We start from the raw sequence: 25,122 nt of genomic DNA, 5'->3' as shown, positions 1-25,122 counted from the left end.
ACAGATAGTGTGTGAGGATGTGTGTGTACCTGAGTAGTAGGAATTCAGCAGGGATTTGCTCTGCAGCATCTTGCTTCCTTGCACTGAGAAGGAGCAGGGAGAAGGAGAAGCTGGGAAGGAGACAGAAAGGTGAAAAGAAGGTGAAAAAAAGAATTCAACAATAAAAACGGAGGAAGATGAAAAAGGAGGATGTGAGAGAGAGAGACAAAGAGAGAAGGAGGTTAGGGTGGACAAGGAGAAGTAAATGTAGACAGGAAAGAGCAAAAAATATATATAAAATGAAAAGTTGTACAGCGAAAGTTTTAAATGAAACAAGCATAAGAGTAAGAAAGTGAAACATGCAACACGAGAAGGAGAAGAGGTACAGGAATCAGGAGGTTGAAAAATAAGAGGGTCAGGTTTGATAAGGAAAGAAAAGGAAAAACAAAATATCATAGGACATGAAATTTAAAAAAATCCACATAAAAGACAGATCAGTATGCTATATTCAGCAGTTCAGGGGGCAACTCAATAAAACTAATGGCACCATTATAGTTAACAATATTGAATTTTGAGGATAACAGGGCTTATATTCCAATAATTGTGCACTAAAATCTGGTGTAAAAACGAAACCGAAAAAGACCAATGTATAGGAAGATCACAATTTGTTTTAGAAAACACAATATAAGCATTCTGTAGGATTTATAATACCATACCAATGATATGTCAGTTTTGATTAAAACAACATTTTTAAAGAAGTCATTGATAAGAAGTCAGGGGAATTGTAAACACAGTACTTTGACCCTTCCTGCCTTAGGTGCCACCCTTTTTGTAGAGCTGACTCTAATCAGCAATTAAGAGAGTACTTAAGGTGAGAGAGAAAGGTAAGGTCTAGAGCAGGGGTGGGAAGCTCCAGGCCTCAAGGGCCAGTGTCCTGCAGCTTTTAGATATCAATCTGGGTCAACACACCTGAATCAACCGATTAGTTTATTACCAGGTCTCTGAAGAACTTCAACAGATGCTGAGGACATCATTTAGCCATATAAATCAGCTGTGTTGGATCAAGGACACATCTAAAACCTGCGGGACACCGGCCCTTGAGGCCTCGAGTTTCCCCACCCCTGGTCTAGATCCTTGTTGGTTTTACAGATTGTGAGCTGTATCTGTGGTGGCTGTGTATTCCTGCTTTGTTGAAAGCAGTGTGTTTTCTTTTTGCCTTTCTTTTCAGTTTAGTGAGCAACTCCTGGGTTTTGTTTTTTCTTCTTCTTTTTTTAGTTTAATTAGTAATAGAAATTAATAAAAGCCTTTAATTGAACAATTTTGCCTCCCTGTCTCATTTTGTTTCAACCTGGACACGTTTTGTTACTTTCACACATCCCTTGGAAAGTAACAATATAATTCATGTAATTTGTCACTTATTAGTTGACAATTACATATGTCTCCTAGAAATACACAGAAATATGAACGGTGAGCTCGGGACACACAGTTTAACTCCAAATGAGAGTGACAGATCTGTCTCAGTATACCCTTAAATCCAGTGCATAACAGCCCAGTGCCAAACATTTTATGCCTTTATGTGAGATGCCAGCAGCACTGACAAAACATCAGTATTTAATGCCCTTGAAATGATAAATTGGCTGAAAGTAGGACTCCAGAACAAAACAAGAACCATGAGCATTTGTTGAAGTGACTTAAGCTTGCATCTATCGTCACTTTTATGGTTATCGGCGATACAGATGGAACAAAAGCATTACAGTGTACTTTTTTAGTTTACTGAGTTTTATTTTACTGAAATTCTGTAACATTCTGTCTCATCAAGGTGGTTAGTCAAACTTGCTATTGCCAGTTCAAATTGGCCACCATGGAAATAAGGTCAATGTACCAAAGCTGAAAGTAGTTTAGGAGATATGTCATTGGTAATAAATGTGACTGACGGACTTGGTTTATTAAACAGTGACTAAAAGCTATAAGTCCTTGCACATACACTTTACCTCTCACATATACACATACCTCTAGGGGTCTATAAATAAATGATATCTGGGATAGACAGAGGCCCACATATAAACAAATACAATAAGACAAAACCTAAGGGGAGTGCTGGGAAACTGACAGTTTCATATTATATGCTACCTAGCCTGTTCAATAATCCACATTATATGACATAGCTAACCTACATATATTTATCTCTTAAGACCTGTATGCATATGGATGCACATGTTTATGCCCACTTAAAGGTAACTGTTCTTTGTCTGTAGCAACTTGGCTCATTTACATGTTAGCATAGACATCACTTATGAATGTGTTTTTTTTTTTTTTTTTTTTTACTATCTGTGAATTTTGATGGTCTAAAGTGAAAAGGTTCCTTTTATGTTCACTGAGCAGATCACAAGATAATGTGCATTCCTCTCTCACGCCGTTTTTTTTTTTTTCATCTCTACTTTGTTGCAGTTTCTCTTATTTTGATTTGGTTTCCCACATACATTCCATTTGTATTGTTTACTTAAGCATATAGTAGTTATATATTATATTTGTAATTAGTGCTAGTGTCAGATTCCATCCATCTTCCAGGGGGCTGGAGTGAGTAGAGCGAGAGGCCGGGTCTGGGCTCACACAAAGAGACAGACAAACATTCACACTCACATACACACCTAGAGGATATTTAGAATCACATGAGTCCACTAATGGCATGTCTTTGGACTATGGAAGAAACCTGGGATAGCAAACCCACAGAGACGCGAGAAGAACTCCACAACGTTTTTTTTAAACACAACAAAAAAAAAAAAAACCTCTGCTGTCATTTTGCGGTTTCAAATGGGTAAGGTGGTTTCAGGAATCATCTCTTACTTTAGGAATATTGCTGATAACCAGTAATAATGAAAGTCTTTGTGAAACACCAAGAACAGATTCTATAACCAATGTGTGATATTCTCTCTTCCCAAATAAGAAGGAATAGTGTTTATTTAGAAAAAGCGGCAGTAGACTAATGTCCTAAAAAATGGATGGATGATGAATGCCCATTAAGCACACATGTGCGCACACACACACACACACACACACACACACACACACACACCACCAAACATCCATTCACCCGTCCCGCCTAATTGTTATTCAAACTATGATACTCTGTTTGTGTAACGTTTTCTGATACAATGGCCCAATTTCTCTACTGCTGATTATTTAAGTTTCGTCTTCTCTCTCCATTGTTCTCTTTCCTCTGCCTATTCTCTAGTCTCTTCCCTCTGCTCTCCTCTCCTAATACCCCCACACAACATATTTTCTCCTCTTCTATGATAAAATCCCTCACGTCTCATGTGTACCGGCACTGTATGCTAATGTGCCGGAGAAAGAAGCTCAACTTTAATACAGCGAGGAGTGTACCTGCATACAAAAAGAAATCTGCTTTGGCAGCAATGTCCTGTGAAGTAAGCTGGTGACTGGGTGAAAACACAATAACACAGAAAGGTTATTTGCCCTGTGAGGGTCCATTTCCGCAAATATTATTGGGTCCCCTATCTTGTGTCAGCATTTTTCTTTGTCTCATTAAGACTGAGCTTGAATTGGTGTGTGTGTGTGTGTGTGTGTGTGTGTGTTTCCAATTTCTTTATTTCTTTTTCAAATATTCACAAGACACTGTAAGCACAGAACAAAAAAAGAGAATGAGTCATATTTTTATACGTGTAACCTTGACAAAGTTTTGTACCATTTTTCCAAAGCTCACAATGGGCAAAGTCAAGTCTCTTTTACATATCCAAATCTTCATTTCACATTTACTGAAAAATTGCATAAAGAATTTCAGTTTCAATGCTTTTGTTTGGCTACAGGGAAGGTCTAGTAAGTTCTCAAGAAGCACAGGATGTCAAGCTTCTGTCTTATACATTCAAAAAACATAAACATATTCATAGACCTGGGGTAGTTGTTTCTAATTGAAGAAAGGGAATTACAGTTTGGTCCATAAGTTTTTGTTTAATAACAAATTTCTTTGTATTTATTGACTCTGTGCAATGACTGCCAGATAGACATCACCAAATGCTATTTCTGCCTTTGAGATACTCTGACTGGTCTTTAGTGCATCCACCATCAGATGCTGCTTTTTTATGGGTCTTTCTGCCTTCAGTTTCCAGCTTCCAGATCAGGCCACTCACTTGGCCATTTAAAAGTATCCCATTTCTCTTCCTTGAGAAAATCTTTGGTTGTATTTGCATTGTGGTTTAGGTCATTATCTGTTTACACTGAGGTGTTCTCAGATCAGTTTTTCAGCATTTGGTTGAATCTGAGCAGAGTATAGCCATGTACGTCGACTTTAGAATTCATCGTGCTACTTTGATCACCAGTTAGATTATCAATGAATACTAATAACACGGTTCCAGTGACACCCATACATGCCACAGCATGCCTCCACCCACCAGATAATGTGCTATGCATTGGGTTGGTATGATTCCACTCTGTTATTGGGTTTTTCACTCTAATGATGGGCTTCTTCATTTGCATCAACATCTCTTTGGACATTATACTGAAACAGCTACTAAATGCAAGTTAAAAAGTTGGAATCAACTGTAGAAGGTTTTTTCTCTTTCTCTTATATATTATATATCTTAACTTGTTATAAAGTAATGAGGGAACAAGCCTCACCTGGCCATAAAAACATTTAAGTCAATTGTCAAATTACTTTTGAGCTTTTGAAAAAGTGAGACCGTATACGAATGGCTGCAATTCTTAAACAATTAATCCAAAGCATGTGTTTAATCCCTTGAATTAAAGCTGCCCTTCAATGTCATCTGATGAATTGTTTTAAGGTGTCAGTAAACTGGCAAAATTACAAAAAAATCCTTGTCATTGTCCAAAGACCTGTGGACTTATGGCTGATAAAACATTAAATGTCAAGATGAAGGTTAGCTCCTTTTTCTATATGTTGCAAATGCAAAAACGAATTGTAAGGTCTATTTGAAGGCAAGTAACCTGTCAAAATTAAAACATCACCTGTTAATTTTACAGTATATATAGGTCCTACACTCCAGATAAAAGTGGTCTGCTTTAAGTACTTTCAGTTCAAAAACATTATTTTACGTCACAACTGCAGCACGGACAGTTAGAAAAAGAGTGCAGGCAATTACGTCCAGCATTAGCTTGGTACTTAGTCCCTCTTCACCATCCCTGGCTTTCAGTGGTCAAGCACTTCCAAAAGGCCAGCATGACATTTTCAAGTGAAAATGCCCTCCTGAGAGGTCTTGTCTAATTACATCAGAATCACACACAGTTTTACAAAAAACTGGGACTACTCCCCAACAAATCAAGGCCTAGTTGAAATGTGTGGAATATGCTGTGAAAGAGGATATGCACACTTATATTGTACTTGTATAAAGCACCACATAAAGGGAAAAAATAGAGAGCTCAGCTGAAAATTGTTAAAACAGCACTAAGTACGATGGAGGCTAGTGAAGCAGCACAACACACTATGGGTGAAAGACGGCCATATGGAGAGTTTTATTATAAAAATGAAATGTCCACTATTTAAATAAATGAATGTGACAAAATGATTAATGGTACAGAGTCCTAGCATATGCATATTTTAGGGAGTGACAAGGGGAAAAGAAACTTTATAATGTGAAAGTTAACTTTAAGAGAAACAGCAAATGATTTCAATCTGTGGGGTTTTTGTTATTTTTTTTAACACTTTCCAGAAAGAATACAATGTGGAAAGGACAATGTAGTTTTATATTTTCTTGTAAAAAAAACCCCATTCTGGTGCCATTTACAGCTGATATCTTCTGGATGCACCTTAGGGCTAGAACTGCAGAGCATTTTGACTTACTGAACCCATTGAGGTCCTGGTTGGAGGTGGAAAAGGGGTCATCTTTGTGTAAGGTGCTGACTTTAGTGGTGCTCTTATCAGCTGTGGTGACCGGACCCATCTCCCTCTGCTGAGTGGAGCTGCTAGCAGTTTCCTTCTGCTTTTTTGCCAACTTTCTATGGAGGTTCAAAAACATAAAAACAAGGATACACAAAGATGAATTATTCACATACAGAAATGCATGCAATGCCTTACATCCACATGCAGTGCGTAAACACAAAGGCACATATGCAAAGAAATATTCTTTACGGAACAACAATACTCTTTGGAAGATGAGTTATGGTGAGAACACTAAGAAAAGAGAACATTTTCTTTATTATATGCAGTGACTTGAAACAAAAGAGAATAAATGGCAATATAAGAATGAACAGTGAGTTCTGTGCGCAATAGTGTAGGCAGAGACACATTTCACAGCAAATATTATATAAAACATTTTTTTTTCTTTATGTCAAAATGACAAGGAATATGATTTTGATGATGTATAATGAGTAGTTAAACCCAATCAAACATGTGCATCTGCAACATCTTTTTAAAAGGTGTGTTTTACCAACAATAAAAAAAGTTTCTCCATATCATCATTCTAAGGGGCTGTTTCCTGTTGAAAAATGAGCAAACTGCATAAAAAAGTATTTTTTAAAAATGGCCTATGTATGTATAGAAAAGCCTTAGAAATTACAGGGTAAGCTGTTATTTTGTCCCCTCTTATATTACTACAGCAAGGGGGGAAAATACAGGTGATATGATTCAATGTGGAGAGGCTGACATTCAGTACTTCCAGAACATGTGGAGCTTCTAAACTGACTATATATAATGGTATGGGTAGTTATGCAGTGACTGCTGATGAGATGCCCCTTGAGTGTGAATGTATCCTTTGATATTTTTTCCACTTATCTGCCACAACGCCCATCTGTTGGCCATTTTGCATAGACTATTTTGAGTTTTGCCTGAACCTTCAGTTTTAGGTCCGCTGAGAGACCAGATGGTAGAAGAGACAGAAAACCATTACAATCTCACATTGTCCAATAGATTCACCAGAACAAACGGAAATATCAAGATAAAGCATATTTTTACTATCATCTTCTATACAAGGAGGCGGGCACGATAATATAGTGGTTAGTACTGTAACCTCAAAGCAAGAAGGTTTCTGGTTTGAACCCAAGCTTGGACCTTGTTGTGTGGAGTTTGCTGTGTGGGTTTCCTCCTGTTATGCCGGCTTACTGCCACAGTCCAAAAACTGCTTAAATTCATAGAATAAAGCACTATGTAATATTTAATACAAAATTAAATACAGAATTAAATACAAAATTTTGTTGATGACTTATAAATCGCAGAACGGTCAGGCTCCAGAATATCTGTCTGGCTTACTGCAGCCTTATATGCACCCTAGAACTCTAAGATCAAGTGACCTCTTGCTCTTGGCCACTTCTAAGTCAAGGCTGGTTCACAGAGGTGACCGGGCATTTTTGGTTGTGGCGCCGAAAATGTGGAATTATTTACCTCTCCACATTAGCAAGGCCCCAACCGTCAGTCTTTTCAAATCCCATCTTAAAATACATTTTCACTCATTAGCTTTCAACATCGCATGAGAGTTACCTATCTATCCACGTGGTCATCTGTTACCAGATATCTGTTATTGATGATATTTGTTACCGTGTAATTGTTTTTATTATCTTTGTACAGCACTTTGGCCAACATTTTGTTGTTATTAAATTTGCTATATAAATCAAGTAAAGTATATAACTGTACGGTTAAATGTGGCTTATTGCCTAAATGTTTTGACTAGTCAGTAAGACAAGAAAAGTGATATGAGTGCCAGTCCATTCTAAACCTGCTCTCAAAAAAATGACCGACGAACACAGAAGTGATAATTAACGTGCTACTTTTAAATATCAGTGTGACATATTGTTCTCTAGATACAGAACAGTTCGGCAGTGTGACTTAAATAAGCGCTGCAGTTTGACTCATCTCTATATGAGGAAACTCTGGGCTTGGACATCACCTTGACTAGACAGATGTGTCCAAATCCTGACCACTCGCCAGACGTTGTGTGTCATTAGGGGCCCACAAGGCTTGTCAAATTTTAAAGTGTGAAAAAGGCTAAAAACATGTAGTCTCATTTTGCCTGGATTTAAAAGACAAGAGCTTCACTATCGGAATAATTGGATACCAAAGGCTACAGAACATAAGAAAATATGTATTTCGCAGTATATGTTGCATTTTGCAAGCATTTGCCTTTAAATGCCCATGAACAATCGGTTCACATGAAGTAAAACAATAATACCGTTATTTAAAACAAAAAACAAACAAGTGCATTTTGTTGATGTTAAATGCTCATTGTGCATTTCAATTAATGCACTGTATATTACTGGAAGTACTTATAATTAAAATTGAATAACTAAATGGTACATAGGTCAATCTGTATAAACTGAGAACAGTCTATTCATGGGAGACTAGCCAGGTCTTTATTACCTGCTTGATTTGGATGATAATAGACCTTGGATGCCAATAGGCTCAGCAGAATAGCAGCCCTTTAATGTAGAAGTATACCTTTTTATATTCTTTTGATATAAAAAATAACCTTGCGGATGCGCTTTAAACCACAATTTAATGGAATTTACTTTGAAATCATAGGCCCAAGTGATCTACTGAGGGAAACCTGTAAATTGTCTACACTCGTAAAAGAACCATTTAATCTTGCAAAACACTTACAGAGTGTGATATTTATTAAACTACTCACGTCAAATACTTACTGAAGAAGCTGCTACATGAGGTGTTCACCTGCAGTCAGGAGTCATATCCAAGGACACTTTGCCATGACGAGGGACCAGGGATCATACACCCCACCCTGTAATTACTGGACAACCAAGTCTACCACCTGAACCACAGACTTACCACACTGTTTGCTTTTAGATCCTAAAAAGGATACTTTTTTTTTTAAGCATATTCTTTTTTCCAATAGTGTCTTAAAAAGACAGCAGAAATGACTCCATGCCATGTCATTGCTTCCACCATGGCTGACAGATGATATTGTATGCTTCAGATCATGAGCCATTACTTTCCTTCTTCATACAGTTCTCCTCATATATTTCTCAGTGTTTTCTAATCGGCACCTTAGTTTGCAAATGATCAACAAACTATCATTAATATGTATTTCAAAATAGAGTAAATATAAATACATTTTGCAGATTTGTCCTATAAAATTCATCATACTTCTTTCTCTGAGTTTTTGAGGAGAAAAACCTCCTCCAGAATCCACCAACACAACTTTCTGCTTACTTTAAGTATCTGACATCTAGTCACGAATGGTATACAGTGGGCTGTGTGCAAGAAATGGTTATAATAGTTGGATGTGTATGTGTGTTGTTGTTTCTATGAGTAAACACTTGATCTCCTTGATATCTGTGTATGCACTGCAGGTGCTGGACATTTAGTGTTTTTGGCTGTGTTTGAGTGTTACATGTGTCTGTTGTATTGGACTGTTGGTGTACACTGGGCAGTGAGTGGGTGTGTTCCTAAGTGACTTATCACGAATCCGCCTAATACGCCTGCTTACACGTGTCTCTGGAAAACCTGCAGTGTCTTGCACAGTCACTCTAAAAGGCAAATAGAGAAAACACAATGTCACTCATACCTATATTGAATAATCGTGAGTCTCTTAACACTTACTTGCTACAGGATTGTTTCACTACTATATGTTGTTAGTGAGACATGAAATTAAAACTATGTACTCCACAAAATATGTCAATAAACATCCAAAGGACACACTGAATCTGTTTCTTGGCTAAACAGCATCTAGAAAACATGAATTTAAAAAAAAAATGTTGTTTGTGTGTGTTGCATTTGTTAAGCCCACTAAGGGTCAGGAAGCAATAAGTGTGAGGTCAAAAGCGAAAGCAAGATCCCTTTTCATCCCCATGATTCCATTGGCTGACAGAATAATACTAACAATAATGTTTGTTTGTGACTGAGAGAGATTTGTAGAGATATGAAATTAAAGCTGTAAATACATTATAGTGTGTGTGTGTGTGTGTGTGTGTGTGTGTGTGTGTGTGTGTGTGTGTGTGTGTGTGTGTGTGTGTGTGTGTGTGTGTGTGTCCACAAAGCAGGCAGGTCTGGCCCAGATCTGGTATCAAGCCAGCACTGCTGGTTGACTTCTGGCATGATAAGACGTATGTCATCCAGATATGGGCCGGGCCAGGCCTGGCATAGATGCCACTGTTTATGCGATGGCATGCCATATCTGGCTCGATTGTGGTTTGGTTCATGTGGCCCAGGCCCATAGAAAATAGGTCTGGCCCGGATCTGGCATCAAGCTGGCACTTTTGACTGACTGGTGTCATGGAAGAGTGTATGTCAGCCAGATGTGGGCCAGGTCTGGCAATGATGGCACTATTTATGTTCCTATTTTCCTATTTTAGTTAGAAGACCCAAATGCCATGTTGCAATACTATACTGCTATGGTAGCCAATGTTTCAAATGCAGGTTTGACAGGTTTGTGAGTGTACACTTTATCCAAAACCTAGTGACAGTTCACTTATCTTTGCCAGTGGGTGGCTGTAGCTCAGGAGACAGAGCAGGTCAACTACTGATCAGAAGGCTAGTGGTTTGATCCCTGGCTCCTCCAGTCCGCATGTCAAGAGTGTGAATGTATATGAATGTAGTTAGGAAGCACTCAATTTAGAGAAAGTGCGTGAATGTGGCATGTTGTATAGAGCACTTTGAGTAATCTGGGAGACTAGAAAAGCGCTATAAAAGAGTCAGTCCATTCACTGAGTTTCGTCATGTTACTTTTGCATGTTCTGGCACATGTTGTTATTACATGGCTTGATTAAGGTACACATTAGGCTGACATCTGGGGCCAGAGTTGAAACTGTTCTGCCCCAGTACAGGGCAAGCAGTGTGTCTATAACTGGCCTTGTGCTGGCCCATGTATGGGCCACATCTGGCAAACCAGATCTGGGCCACCAAAGGGCCGTCATTCTTTGCGCTATGTGGGCCATGTGTAAGCACATTGTGTGGGCAAGATCCAGGCAACACCAATTTTGCTCTGTGTGTGTGTGTGTTTTTAAAAGCCTGGGATCAGATGATGAGCTGTAGTTGCCGTTAAGCACTTAAGCCAGGGAGAGAAAAGACAGATAAGTAAAAATCAAAGACAGATGATAAGACAGAGCAGATGTGAAAAGTGAACATGAGAAAGGAGGAAGACGAATGAAACAGCTCATCAATAAAGAGGCAATAAATAAAAAACAACAACATAAAAACAAAGAGAGAGTGAGATGAACGATGTTAGAAAGAACATTTTCAGGAGAACTACAAGAGAAAGGAATGACCTTACAAAGTTTCTCCCATAATCATTTCCTTCCATCAACCCCAGGTTCAACCTTGCTATGCTCCACACCAATTTATAGGCGACAGAACCTCAAAACCTCCTGTGTGATTGGAGCTTAGAGTGGCCTATTCCTGACTATCTGACTGCACTTTGACAGAAAAGTGGGCAGAGATGAAGAGGAAGAGGAGAGCAAAGAAAGGAAAGTCAAATAAAAAGAAAACTGAAGAGAAGGAGAAAAAAATAAGAAACGGGAAGTTGAGGAGAAAAATGAAAGGAAAATAAAACCGGAATAGAGGTGGAAGATGAAGAAAGCGACAGAAGTAGAAACAATGCAGCAAAAGCAGGCATAGAGTGGAAGGAGAAGTAAAAGCAAAAGACAAAACCCTGTAACTTGTAGTGTGTGAAAGGCTTCCCCACTCTCCTCCCCGCTCTTTCACCAAACCTCGACCTAGCACACATTCATACCAATAATGGACTCATTTAAATGACAAATTCCTTGCATATTCTAAGTGGCACTGAGCACGACATAATCCTTCTTTAATGAATGTCACGGCGGCAGTTCATTAAGTACTAAGGTTACCCTGCTGGGTGCAACCACGGCAAAAATCATGGACTTCTTTGTGGCCAGAGTGACATTAATTGTAGGCTGTTTGATAGGTTGATAATGAGAGATTTTTGGCAGAAATGTCTTTTTTTGTGTGTGAGTGTGAGAAAAGATACATTATAATAGAGAGACATGAGATGCGATGAAATGAGGTGAATCAATGCATCAGTAGATATGGTCAGGAAAAAATTTAATTCTTTCTAATTTGATGTATTAACCTGAGCACTTGATGGGTCCATTTCCAAAATGGTGTATATGTAAAATTCATTATCAAATATCATTACCAAAACTCATTGCTAATTATATAATAAAATACAAAAGTTGCTATCCAGGGAGTTAAAGTTTATCTGAAGCTCAGGAGGTAGAGCAGTTCATCTACTGATAGGAAGGTGTGTGGTTTGATCCCTGGCTCCACCACTGTGCATGCCAAATATCCTTGGGCAAGATACTAGCCCCAAGTTGCTCTTCGATGCATCCATCGGAGTATGAATGCGCGTAAAATGCTTGTGTAAATGGGTGAATGTGGCATTTTGTATAAAGCACTTTGAGTGCTCCAGGACAGTAGTAATGCTCTAAGATCTAAGAATTAGTCCATTTACCAGTATATTGTTTTCAAGATAAGTAGGACCATTAATTTGAAATCAAAATAGTAATGCAGTACAGCTGTTTCCTTCCTTCACCTTTTAGACATCCATGTCTATATTTCAGTAGCAGAGTTACTGTTTTGACTCCATGGAGGAGATTGCTGACACATAGAAAGATAATGGCCAAAAATCTTTAAAATCACCTTGTCCATTCTTATTCAAGTTTTTGTGGAAATGATTGATTCTTCAATTTTCAGAAAGCAAACTCTGAACTGAATTTATTTCATGGCAGCAAGTATGGCTTGTTGATACAAACTCATGCCAAGAGAATTGCATTCATTTTAGTTGAAGCTTGGCAAGTGATCACGGCAACCTCAAGGCGTCCAGTCAAACATGGGAGACGCCATTTGTTTCTTTTGTTGAGTGAGAACTTCTGTATTATGGCTAGAATGGCATCAGCCATTTGGTTGGCAACTAGATAGCTCAAATATCCTCGAGCCATCCCCAGCCAGTGCTGAAGTCAGACAGGCAGTCAGTCACTTCAGGATGACAGCAGTAGCTCCAGAGGAGGCTGCAGGCGAAGCCCAAACAAACTTTCATCTGCGTATCACAGGATTTAGAGACAGACCCAACAAGGGAGGGAGAGATTGAGGGATATAAAGAGAGGTGAAGAGAGAGATAAGAGGTTGAAAAGACAGAGTGAACCAAAACACACAAACACACACTACAGGATTGCAGGAGTCTTGTGCAAATTTAAATCCCCTTCTCATCTAACAGTAAACCTCCTTGGGCTATAACTGTGCATCTATGTATATATGGGTGAGACTGGCTGTGCATTACAACCAATTTTTAAAAGTGGGAAAAAATGTATGTGTATTTTCAGCTTCTTAATTATTAATTACACATTTTCTACATATTTAGTTTTCATATGTTATGTTTATTTGTATGTTTCCATTAGGGCTGGGGTATATGGCCTCAAATCCATATCGTGGTATAATTCGAAGCATGTGTCGTAACAATATATATCGCGTTATATTCTTTTCTTCTGTATACCATATTTTACACACTATAAGGCACATGTAAAATCCTTTAATTTTTTAATTTTCTCAAAAATCGACAGTGTGCCTTATAATCCGGTGCACCTTATGTATGCATTCTGGTTGTTCTTACTGACCTGACCCCAATTTTATGTGGTACATGGGGCTCAAAATCTGTCAAAAATGGTTTAGTACAACTTTGGTAAGCTACGAAGCTGCACCACTTGATGGATTGTCGGAGCATTACGGCTATCATAGTCAGGAGCCTCGTGAAGTAATCTAGATCCAAAACTCTGTCTGCTTCAGGTCCCAAAGTCAAACGAACACTGCAGCATCACTGAGAGTTAAAAACTGTCTAAATTCTTTCATCTTTAATAAAATCATCAGCGTTCCTACTTTAACAATTAAGTTTAACATCCAGGCATCCATGAAAACAGAATTTATTGAATCTAACGGAGTTGGAAGTTAGCAGGAAGTTAGCTCGCTAGTTTCCACCTAAACATGAGAGAGATTTCTGAAAAAATTAAAACATACAGCTCTGCTGTCACTTCCAACATAAAGGAAGACAGAAAACTAAACATCAGTGACTTTTTTAGGGTTACTGAAGTTGGGCTAGCTGATATATAATGATGTGCTACGTGATGTTAGCATAACATAAACAGTGAAGCTGGAGGATGAATGCTAACTTTTTTCCACTCGATCAAACTTTACGGGAGGGTTCCTGATGGTTAGGGACAAATGCAATCGCATGACAGGGTGCTGTAAACGGACCAAACTTCAGTCAGGAGAACAACTGAGATAATCCATCCACAATAGAGGTTAGTCATTAATATACTGCAACAACATGGGAATAGAGCAGCTGCGACAGAATTCAACATTAATGAATCAATGGTACGGAAGTGGATGAAGCGCAGTTTTTGGCTTTCCTCATATTCCAAAACATGCTTTGTCTCTTTGCTATTACTGTCGTCTGGCATAATTTGCATATGATATTTATTGCAGCTGCTGCGATGCTTTTGACCAAAAGAGGCGTAGCTTGATGACACCATCAACACGAGCTATCGCAGTAGAGCGGTATAGTCAAAATGTCTACCGTTGGCCAAATTCATATCGTTTCTACCGTATACCGTTTATACTGCCCACCTATAGTTTCCATCATATCTTTTCTGCTTGTAATTGTATTTAAATTATGGAATTTTGGTCTTTAGAGGTACTGATAGTTATAGTCAAAAGAAAAATGCCAAGAACTATATTAGGTTGGTTTGAGAGAGACTTTTATCAAATTCAAATATTTCATATAAATCAAGGTTTTCATGCATTTGTGTCTATGTGTAATAATCCAAACTGTCATCTAAGGACATTCCTTGAGTTCATGCTTACTCTGTCAGTCTGTGTGTGAGCTGTACATTTGTCCAAGGCTGTTATTGTGGTGTGTTGGTGTGTGATTTTGACTATTGTTACAAGGATTATTCTTAAGATGTCTGCTTGTGTCTCCACTGACATATTTATATGAGATTCAGCATGGCAGGTCATGCTCATTTTTTCTATGCCGAGACAAATTAAACACTGTCACGAGTGTGCAAAAGCAGAGAAACCACAGTGATGGCTGCTGTCTTTCTAATTGTGCCAGTTTCATATTATAAAAAAGCAATTTCCAGTGGGTCAACAAGCCTCAGGGGGGCTGTTTTAAAAAGAAGTGTTGGTATATGATGACTTTTCTACTCAGTAAGGAGCCTGCTGGAGATCTGGAGGAAATTTTCAAATGCTTTGAAGACAGCTGCAGAAGTGAAGAGTTGAAATTCTCAGCAAGGATTTGTGCAGGAGCTCGGGGCAACAGCGTGCATGTGACTGTGCAGGTATACTGGTGTGTGTGCGCGTGTGTGCGTGCCTGTACGTGTTTCTGCGTGTATGAACAGAGAGCTATAATAGTGCCTCATTAGAACTAGTTAATAAGGAAATAGCCACTTGGTAGAGAAGATAATAGTGAATTACATTGACCTTTTAGGATGAAAACACTTTAAGAGACGGGCCGTGCAAACAATACAGATGAAGTCTGGCTGAAATTTACCCTCACTGCCAAACTCACACTGTAGTTAGTTAAGCCACCCAAAAATATATAATCAACAATGAGAAGAAGTCTTTTGATAAGGAGTACATATTTTGTATAGTGTTACTATTACATTAATTACACTATTACATTTGGTTAGTCAGTATAGCAGGTATATATAACTTGAATGTAAAGCAGAATGGTCAGAAGTATTAGACTTCCTACATTCCAAATATTTAATAGCAAAGCTATTTGAGGGCAGTTACTATGTAAAATGTACATACACAGTAAACTGAGGTTAAAATGCATATATCTCCTTTAAGTGAACTTAATATTGATATTGCACACTTTCCCCAATCTTTTTCTAATATGTCACATGCAGTTTATGTCACATGTAGTAAAGATTAAATGAATGAATACATTTTACCTAACATTTGTTTTTCCTAGCAGCTAAAGAGGGTCAGTATTTCTAATATGGCAGCGTAACACTGTAAATAATGTTGTATCTCTCCTGTGTTGCTGCAATTTTATTGGCAAGCTACCAAGTGCCTGCTTTTATCTTGCTCTAGACTTATGTTCAAGCCAAATAACATTATTGTGACTGCACGCTACAGTGTTTGTGTACCAACCATCAAATAAGAATTTGTCTTTGGCAGGTAATAAAGTAGACATTTTATCATGCAGTGCAAATGACAAGCTGGCTCTTAAAAATAAATAAATAAGAAAGATTGATTCTACGATAACCATTTTTCTGAAAGCTGTGATGGCTTAGAGGATTTAAATGATTTGATAATTAAATACTTTATACTTAAATTTAGATACAGGCTTAACAGTATACATGAAAAAGGACAAAAATGTAACAACTCAAAAGGTAGCGATAAAGAAAAAAACAAAAAGAGTAATGGACTGAGAAAGGAATTTTTCTGATGTGAAATCTCTACTTACAGGTAATAAGAGTAGGAATAAGCATGTCTTCTGAAGCATGGTGAGGTGAGGCCGATGATGACAACAGAGCAAAACCCAGAAGAAGGACAAACACATTGGATTAGTTCATGAGTTAAATGAAAATGTAATTCTGACTGTATTTATTTTAAATTGATAAACTACCTGTTTTTCTTTCAACTGTTTTCCCGAACCTACCTGTACAACCTGCCTGTCTGAATCCTAAATTGGCTTTTCTATGTGTCCTCATCTGAAAACATTTGCAGTCATTTAACTTTGTTTTTACAGATGCTGAATGGGTTATTTTTTTGCTATGAAGTATGTATTAGTACATCTAGTTGCTGACGCATATAATTAATTTTTCTCTACTGCATGTTGGATTAATATATTTTGCCTTCGCAAAATCTCAAGAAAAAAGTTCATGCTGAGGCATAACAGAACATCCAAGGAATATTCTAGAGTGATGTCCAAAGATATATTTGGTAAAAAAAAAAAAAGCTTCATTGTAAGTCAGCAGTGAACCGGCCAGCAGTCAATCAAATAAATTGGATAAGAAGATCTATGACTTGTGAAATGATTACTTCACTCACCCAAAAAATTATACTTTTTTTCATAAGAGCTTTACCAGGTCATTAACTTTAGAAGATAAAAACACATTTATTAATCCATCATTCAGTCTTGTACCCTGATGTTAAAACTTTAACTTTCACCCACACTATCAAATTATTAACTGAATTACTTTTTCTTTATGAAATTTGAAAATTAGATAAAAGAAATAAAACAAAACAGTTTCAATATACAAATGATTCTATTAATAGGATTTGAAATAATCGCATTGGACTTTCGACAACTCCAGTTAAGGAACTACTGAGCAATATTAGAATCTGACCAAGGTGTATGATTTGTGGGTAGTTGAAAGAAGAAGCATGGTACTTCAGAAAGAAGTACATTCATTTTGTGTTGTAGTTCACATTCTACAGTAAACAAAAACAAATGTATGTCCAGTACTTAATTAGATGTATTTTTAAATGTTAAAAAAAATAGTTTAAATTCCATTTTGATCTAGTCTTCAACACAGATCTTACTTTGCTGACAGCATTAATGACCTACAACTTTTATTCAATGTAGCATATGCTAATGTGCTAGCAATGGGCTCTGGTCTCCATTAATTTAACAGGGACTCAGGGGTATTTCATGGTCTATGCTGTCATTATGTTATATATAACTGAATGGCGTGCCCTGAAATATATATTTTTAACCTGTAGGCATGAATACTTAATTTTTGTTTAAAGGTGAAAAAAAAAGTAAATATAAATACATCACTGATGCCTCCATCACCATTTGGCAGGTAAGTAAATGAGATAGATTGAATGAGAAGTGACAAAACAAACCCAAAGGGAGAGGATGGAAGCTGGAAGAGTAACACACAGAAGCAAGGAGGTAAAGGTTGAATGAGTGTGGTTTGTAGCAATAATATCTGTACAAGGCCATAATTTTACTGTGGATTGTGTTTAAAATCGTTAATCACAGAAAACGTACCAATTATGTCTGAAATTTAATGAATTGTGAGACTAGTGAAAGTAATGTTAAAAATCAAATTAATATTATAAGGACCAACATGTTAAAGCTAAGCCAAGAAAATCTTTAACCATTTTTCTTCTCCTTTATCCTGTTTTGATAATAAAGCCACAGGTTTATTCCACTGCACTGTACTTGACTAATATGACATATCCGTATGTGTATCAGTGTGTGTGTGTGTGTGTGTGTGTGTGTGTGTTTGTGTGTTTGTGTGTGCTCGTTCTGCTACTTCCTCAATGGTTTGTTGGTAACTTTGCCCCCCAGCATACATCCTTCATCTATGAGTGGCCAGAGATTGGGATCTCATAATATGTCTGGACACACAAAACACACAAACATACACACTCATACTTCATCAGACTGACTTGTTATAGCACGGGAAAGTCAAGCACAGTTCAGAAGGATCAATACTTCCATTCCACTTCACAGAGGCGCACACCTTACACAACTACTGCAGACTGCTTCAATCAGTTAATCTATCTGATATGCCATCTTAATTACTTACATAATATGAATTTTGTAAATGCTGACAAAATACTTACTATAGCTTTTTATGTGACAGAGAACTTACTGGCTGTTAGTAGGGCTGATATACATGTGGAAAGCAAAATGTTATTAACTGTATTAACTTTTTACAGGCTTGATGTTTTTAATAAATGACTTCTATACTTTATACTCCTTCACTTTTTTCATCCACACCCTTTTTTTTGTTCTCATTCTGTCTGTTTTATTGTTCTATTCTTCTCCTTCTGCTCCTGTTTTTCATCTTCTGATAATAATGTGAATGATAAAATGAATAAATAAATAAGACAAAAAAAAAGACTAACAAGAGAAGCATAGAGACTCTATAGTACTTCCTACCCCTCCCCCCAAAAAACATATTTCTAACACTAATAACACATTTATAAAATGACATGGTTGGATAAAATGGGTTAGCTAGCCAGATATAATAACAGTTACCAGCCTGGAGGGGCTACTTTGCTATATTTAAGGGCAGTAGAAAAGTATAGAAGATATAGCAAAGGCAGCAGAGATGGAATGAAAAATCATTTGTAATCAACAGAAGAGTTATTTTTGAGCTCTGGGTGCACACAGCAACACTATTGTAAGGCAACGAGGTGAGGCAAAATAATGTTTTACTCAATGCTTACACATATTTTTACATTAAGATAGAATAAATCTGCCACAGCCTTTGAAAGCAAATGTAGTTTGTTTTAAACCAGCGCTTCATAGCTTTGTTGTGGAAACATTAGTGCAACTGAGAAAAGTGTTGATGAAACTGGTATTACATCAAACCACAAATCAATATCTACACCTAATTCTAATGTCAATCCCCAGAAAAAGAACTGCCCTTAAGCAGAGCTTTGCAAAAATGTGGAAAAAGGTCCGCACTTTTCCAAATGTCCTCACTGAAATGGCCATAAACAAATACTGGTCCTCATTAAGATGCCTGAACAAGTGACTATGTGCACATATATACACACAGCCACACCCAAAACCCTCTTTAAGAGCTCTGCTGACATTGTCCTTATGATATTAATAAAATGCAGAGCACTGGGAGCCCAGCTGTAAAAGTCACAGTCGTTAAAACTGGTCATAAATATTAATATAGTGTAGAAAAAACACTCAACCAAGTTATTCAGGGTACCATGTTTGAGACTGATTAAATGGGGCAGAGAGAGAATGAGAAGAGACCAGGTTGAATGAGAAATGGGGAAAAATCTGAACTTTTTGTTAACAAGTTACACCTAAGGTCTCCGTGTGTAGCAGTAAAAGCATGTTAGTTAAACCTTTCAATATGCGACTATGAGAGTAAATTCTGTGTTTGAAGGACAGAAAGTTAAGAAACACAGGGTATCAATGAAATGGAAATCTCTTCAGAGTGCTCACCTCTACAGCCAAGTTAATTTGAGGTTTGACAGAACACCGCTTACTTGACATGTACGGAAGGAGGACGCTACGATGGAATACGCATATGGACACACAGCAACACTGAGACATAGTGAAAAAAATGACAAGAGAAAAGTACTTACATATGTATGCATAAATGTCAAAATAAATAAGTTCTTTGACAAATGAGGGGTGGAAAAGGAAGCCTTTTAAAGACTGCATCTCCACACACAAGTTCTGTAGTTTTTATCTACAGATTTGATCCTTATGGCTTTGGTTGCATAAAACAGTATGAGACCACACAAACATAGAAACACTGCTCATATCACCCACACTTGAAAACTAAACCGAAATTCTTTCTGTGCAATGCTATGCCAACTACGATTTGATTATCGAGAAATGCAATTAACTGTTTCATATGGCAGTAGAATACACACACAGTATTTGCATGGCCTATGTTTAACCTTGTCTATTAGATTATGTGTTTTCAGCTTTTAGGCTAGTTGACTACTCTGATTCTTTTTCTCTTATTTAAACAACTAGTAAATTAGCCACCCAGAATATCCATGGTAATCACACAGTATGAGTTTGTACATTTGTGTGAGTGTGTAAATGGTTTGCCATCACCAATTTTAAATGTGCTGTAAGTGGACCATCAAGCATTTATCTCAGCAAGCTGCAGAGTCCATTATTCAACCATGTGTCACATCTGCAGAATAGGGGTCAAGTCCAGCTCTGTTGTGAGTGCATGTGTGTGTAAGTGTGTCTGTGTTAACACCTCCAATTTATCTACTGATACGTCCAAGTTTAGCATGGAAGAATCCAGTACTTTCAAATTTGTGTGCTTCTTAATGTTTGTCTGCGTGTTTGTGTATATCTTCTAGTTTAGAGACAGAGTTTCAGTCCACCAATGTATTGCATGTGTGTACGCACTTGCATACACGGGCACAGACACAAACACACACACCACTTGGCTTCACAAGAGCCTGCCATTTGCAGTGGATTCAGCCTGAGTCCATTCCCTTGGCTGACACCAGTTTCTAATCGCCTCATTCCTCTTGTTATAGATGAGAACCCCAGGGTGTCGTATACAATCTAGAAAGAAGATGTGTCCTTTTGTTGTCTCAAAGTTGAGAGTCATCATTTATATTGTGTGTGTTTTTTCGTTTTTTGTTTGTTTGTTTTTTTACCAAAAAACTGTTAATCTTGGCATCCTCACAATCCACACTAAAGGAATTAATACAAAAGCTCTTTTCCTCACACACATTCATATAGCACTTTATCTATCTCACATCCACACCTAAGGCCAATTCGGACATACCGCTTAACTTAATATGTATGTTTTGAATGTCAGAGGAAACCAGAAAACATGGGGGGAAAAAACCTGTACAGCTATGCATAAAGGTCAAGCAAACGCCCGGAAAGGAGATTTCAAATCAAAGAACTCTTTGCTGTAGGTCAACAGTACTAATCACAAAATTAATTAATTTCAGAATTTTTTTAATAAACAAATGAACTGCTGCTCTTTGCGGCAATGATTACAACTGCTAAATCAGGATTATGATTAATCTAAAAGTTTCAAGAAAATAAACCAACAGTTTTGGCAAAGTTCCTACTTTCTCTGAGCGACTGTGCACCATCCACAAGGACTGTCACAACCTTTAACATCTAGCACTGCATCAATGTCAATAAACTTCCTAAAGTTATCAGATTTGGGTCGGCTTTAAATATATGAAGAAGAACTATGTTATAGAATTCCAAGTTCAAGCCACTGGCAATTTAATCTTTATATGCTACTACTTGTCTTTGGCCAAAAAATCTTTGGTAAGTAATTTTTGACTCTAAATACTTTACAATCCCCCAGAATACTAAATGAAATATTTAATCTAAGGTAAAAAGAAAAAACTGTACTTTATTGCAAAGTCATTGTAGCACTGCACTAAATATAACCCAAGTTGTCTGGTCAATAGTTTAATTTTATGTTATATGTATATAGGGTTATCCATATATAACCTTAAGATGCAGGAAGGGGATTTATTTGAGAAAAAGATAACTACCATGACAGTAACAGAATGGATTGTCTTTGAGCCCAGAACAGTGTAGGTGGAGATATTTGTGAAGCATCGCATTTCATTCGGAAAGACATACCACAAATCCTAATCACCCACCTATGTTTTTCTTGAAGCCAAAAACATAATTTCTCTCCAAAAGTTTGATTAATTATTTAACTTTTTTAGCTAATTTTAGGGCAGGCTGGCTTGATTCCTGCATAACTGCATTATACCTACCTATAATTAATTACACCAACCTGCTATCAATGTAGAAAGCACCATAATGTGGGAAGATTTTTTTTTTCTCTGTCTGAAATTCTGTTGATGGAAAATTAACTGCAGATATCTTGCAAATAATGAAACAGTTTACAATGTTTATCAGTTTGTCAAAGCAAATGACTAGTTGGGCAGATAAATCTCATATCAGAGGAAATGATAAGTATACGTTGATGCATTGAACGTCCTCAGAAATTATAATAGTTTTAGATGTGCACTTTTGACAGGACAATAAAGTAGCAAAAAGCACAGATGGTGTGCAACGATGTGTAAATGTTCACATTAAATAAATTAAAGTACTGACAAAGTGACAAAATATGTTAGTTTTCCAAAAGCATCTTAGATTAACTTAACCTTTCTACCTAGCTAATAGTAACAGCCAAAGCAGCCATTAAAAAAATCCATTCACACTTCAGTTTGCTACTAAAGCTTTGCTAAAACGTATTCCCCAAGTTAGACTTTCAGTCAGCAAGGAAGAGAGATAAGTATACAGACTAATGATACTATTACAGGTAGGGTGCCAACAACTGCCTAAATGACTTCTAATGTCTAATAATGGAACTTGCAAAGTAACATTAAAATCTAAATTTCATCTATTTAGTGGCATAAATCGGGCAGTAAAAAGGCAATCAGAGGCACTTTAAGTCTCAGTGGTAAAACTGCTGAGAGGAAATTGCATACCACAGTGATTAAAATATTAGGCGTTACAGTAAAATGCCTTTACATGTTGCTTAGGCCAGAACATTCTATGGTCCTTTTCACCAATACTAAGATTCATAACCAAGGCGATTACACACTGTCTGCACACTTATTATATTGAAAGGTACACACCATGTATTCCAAGCTTTTTTGTCTGTTTTGTTTGTTTGTTTTCCCCCAAAAGGTACATCTGATTTTTAGGTTATCCCAATTCAAGGTGAAAGATGGACAACTGCAAAGTCTTTCAAGAAATATATGGAGGAACGTTCAATTATATCATTAATGACATTTTTTTGTAGGTGTTATAGCTAATGAGTTTGTCAAATATGAGAAGAATAATTCTCAGCAATTTAATATTCAATGACAGTGACAAGATGTATTTGGAAACTACTAAATGCTGAGGTGAAAATCACATTGAAGAACAGTGCGGAGTGGATGTGGTCATGTCTAGAAGCAAACATACAATACCCCACGCTCAGAGTTCTCCATGTGTGAATCTCTCTATCGGAGCAAGGGCAAGGCAGGTACAGGACGGGACAGGAAGGGGTGGAGCCAAAGACAGGAAGCAGGAAGATAGAGAGAAACATAAAAGGGCATGAGACTTGATTCAAAGAGGACGAGTTGAGAAAGACATCTGTTTGTTTGTTTTTTTAATCGTTTGTAATGCATTCCTTTCATTCCCTCACATTCATTACTTTTTCAATTTATGATAAGCATTTGACACCAAAGTTCAGAACTAACATAACAGGGCTGGGACTCTTTGAAGCACCTTATTTGTCTTGTATATATATGGTCAAAGAGGAGGCAAATATGTGAACTGTCTCTAGCTTACATTCCTGTGACTCACTGTATTTTTTATTAAGGAACTACCAAATATTATTAAATTGTTAATATTGTATAGTGCATAGTGACAAGCAAAGTTACATTAACTCTTTCAGAAGATAAATTTTGTGATATTACGAGAAGCAAGAAGTTCATTGAATATATGAAGCATAGTATATGAAGTTTATTTTTGCTAAGAAAATCTAGTTTAACCATTTGCTTTTTGGACCATTTTGGACCATCATCACCATTGGTGAAAATCTAAAATGTCAAACTTCACTGAATACAATATAAAAAAGTTACTTTTCACAAGCCCAAATTCTATGATCCTTTTTTATTAATTCCTCTATGAGAAAGTAAAAAGCTCCAGCCTGCAGATGTGACTCTTCAAATTGTTTGGTAGCAATTAATCTTGAGAACTTTTCAAGACCCCTACACTTCGAGAGGTCAGTACTGCACTGCTAGCCATTTAGAAAGTTGTGCAGTAAACCCAGACTAGGTTTACGATCTCTCTCAAGAGTGAGTCACCACAAGACTAAGAGTGTGAGTCAACTTCATTTAGGCAAATGTGAATAAAGTTGCAGGTGCAATACATTGTTGTTAAGCATAAGGTATGGCTCCGATACAAGCCTAGAACAAATAAAAACTTCAGTCTGAAAGCAGTGCAGCTTTCAGTCTACACCATTTAAATTTCAAGGTTGCGTCCCTGTGAACTCTGTGCCTACTACTTTTACACTCCTTAAACTCCTGGGAAGTTCTATCCTTCCTACTGAAATTATGTGTTTGGTCTTCAAACACTTGTTTGTCAAATTGACACAGCTTTTATGTTTAAGTGTGTCAGTGGTACCATGAACACTCTCCATACATTTTTAACATTCACAGGATTCAACAATCATTGGGCTGTAAATTGTGATTTTATTTTATTTTATTTTTTTTTTTACATCTTGAAGTGTACCATTGTGCTAGCCTTCACCAGTGCACATAACACTGAAAAGTTGAAAGATTTTTGGCCAAACTAACATCATAACAATTCACGGCATTGCTTCAGCCCTATTAAAGTGGATTCAGATAACCTTGTTTTTTTAAGTACCAAAAAACGTATTAGCCTTTTTTTAAGGGGAAATAAAAAACTCTGTAAGGACACTTCATGGACTTTGTAAAAAGATCTGTATTTAACATAAACTTTAACAAAACTATTGTTTGTAGTTGTTGTTTTGGTGCTTTTTTTTAACTAACAAAACAAATGATTATCGTTATCACCATCACCACAATCACAGCAAAATCGTGCAATACTGGTATTTTGCATTCAGATATATAGAAGCAACAGTATATACAGATATAGGCACAATAAAGGTTTGCAAAGGTTTCCACAATGTACAGACTAATAGAAAACTAAACGTAATCACTTATGATTATGTAGAAGTGAGTAGTAA

The 25,122-nt window shown here is 37.0% G+C and overlaps 1 protein-coding gene and 1 long non-coding RNA gene across 9 annotated transcripts in view; both read right to left on the bottom strand.

Moving 5' to 3' along the window:
• ptprt (protein tyrosine phosphatase receptor type T) overlaps window positions 1-25,122 on the bottom strand; it is a 312,417-nt gene that overhangs the window by 72,008 nt on the left and 215,287 nt on the right. For 3 of the 8 annotated variants that reach the window (XM_085158891.1, XM_085158895.1, XM_085158897.1), the window contains 3 exons: window positions 23,336-23,368; window positions 5,792-5,946; window positions 30-110 (listed from right to left, as the gene is read on the bottom strand). In XM_085158891.1, coding sequence (XP_085015017.1) covers window positions 30-110; window positions 5,792-5,946; window positions 23,336-23,368 — 269 coding nt within the window. Of the gene's footprint in view, window positions 1-29; window positions 111-5,791; window positions 5,947-16,376; window positions 16,407-23,335; window positions 23,369-25,122 lie in introns of all 8 variants that reach the window. The other 5 variants (XM_085158893.1, XM_085158899.1, XM_085158896.1 and 2 more) reach the window with 3 other exon arrangements.
• LOC146518145 (uncharacterized) lies at window positions 2,384-5,785 on the bottom strand. Its single transcript, XR_014874001.1, has 2 exons — window positions 4,369-5,785; window positions 2,384-4,331 (listed from the first exon to the last, which is right to left on the bottom strand). It is a non-coding gene; the product is annotated as an uncharacterized LOC146518145 (long non-coding RNA).

The sequence above is a fragment of the Neolamprologus multifasciatus genome, chromosome 5 (genome assembly GCF_963576455.1).
Source record: "Neolamprologus multifasciatus chromosome 5, fNeoMul1.2, whole genome shotgun sequence".
Classification (NCBI taxonomy): domain Eukaryota; kingdom Metazoa; phylum Chordata; class Actinopteri; order Cichliformes; family Cichlidae; genus Neolamprologus; species Neolamprologus multifasciatus.
Note: the sequence above shows the minus strand (reverse complement) of the source record. Positions and strands in the feature narration are given on the sequence as shown.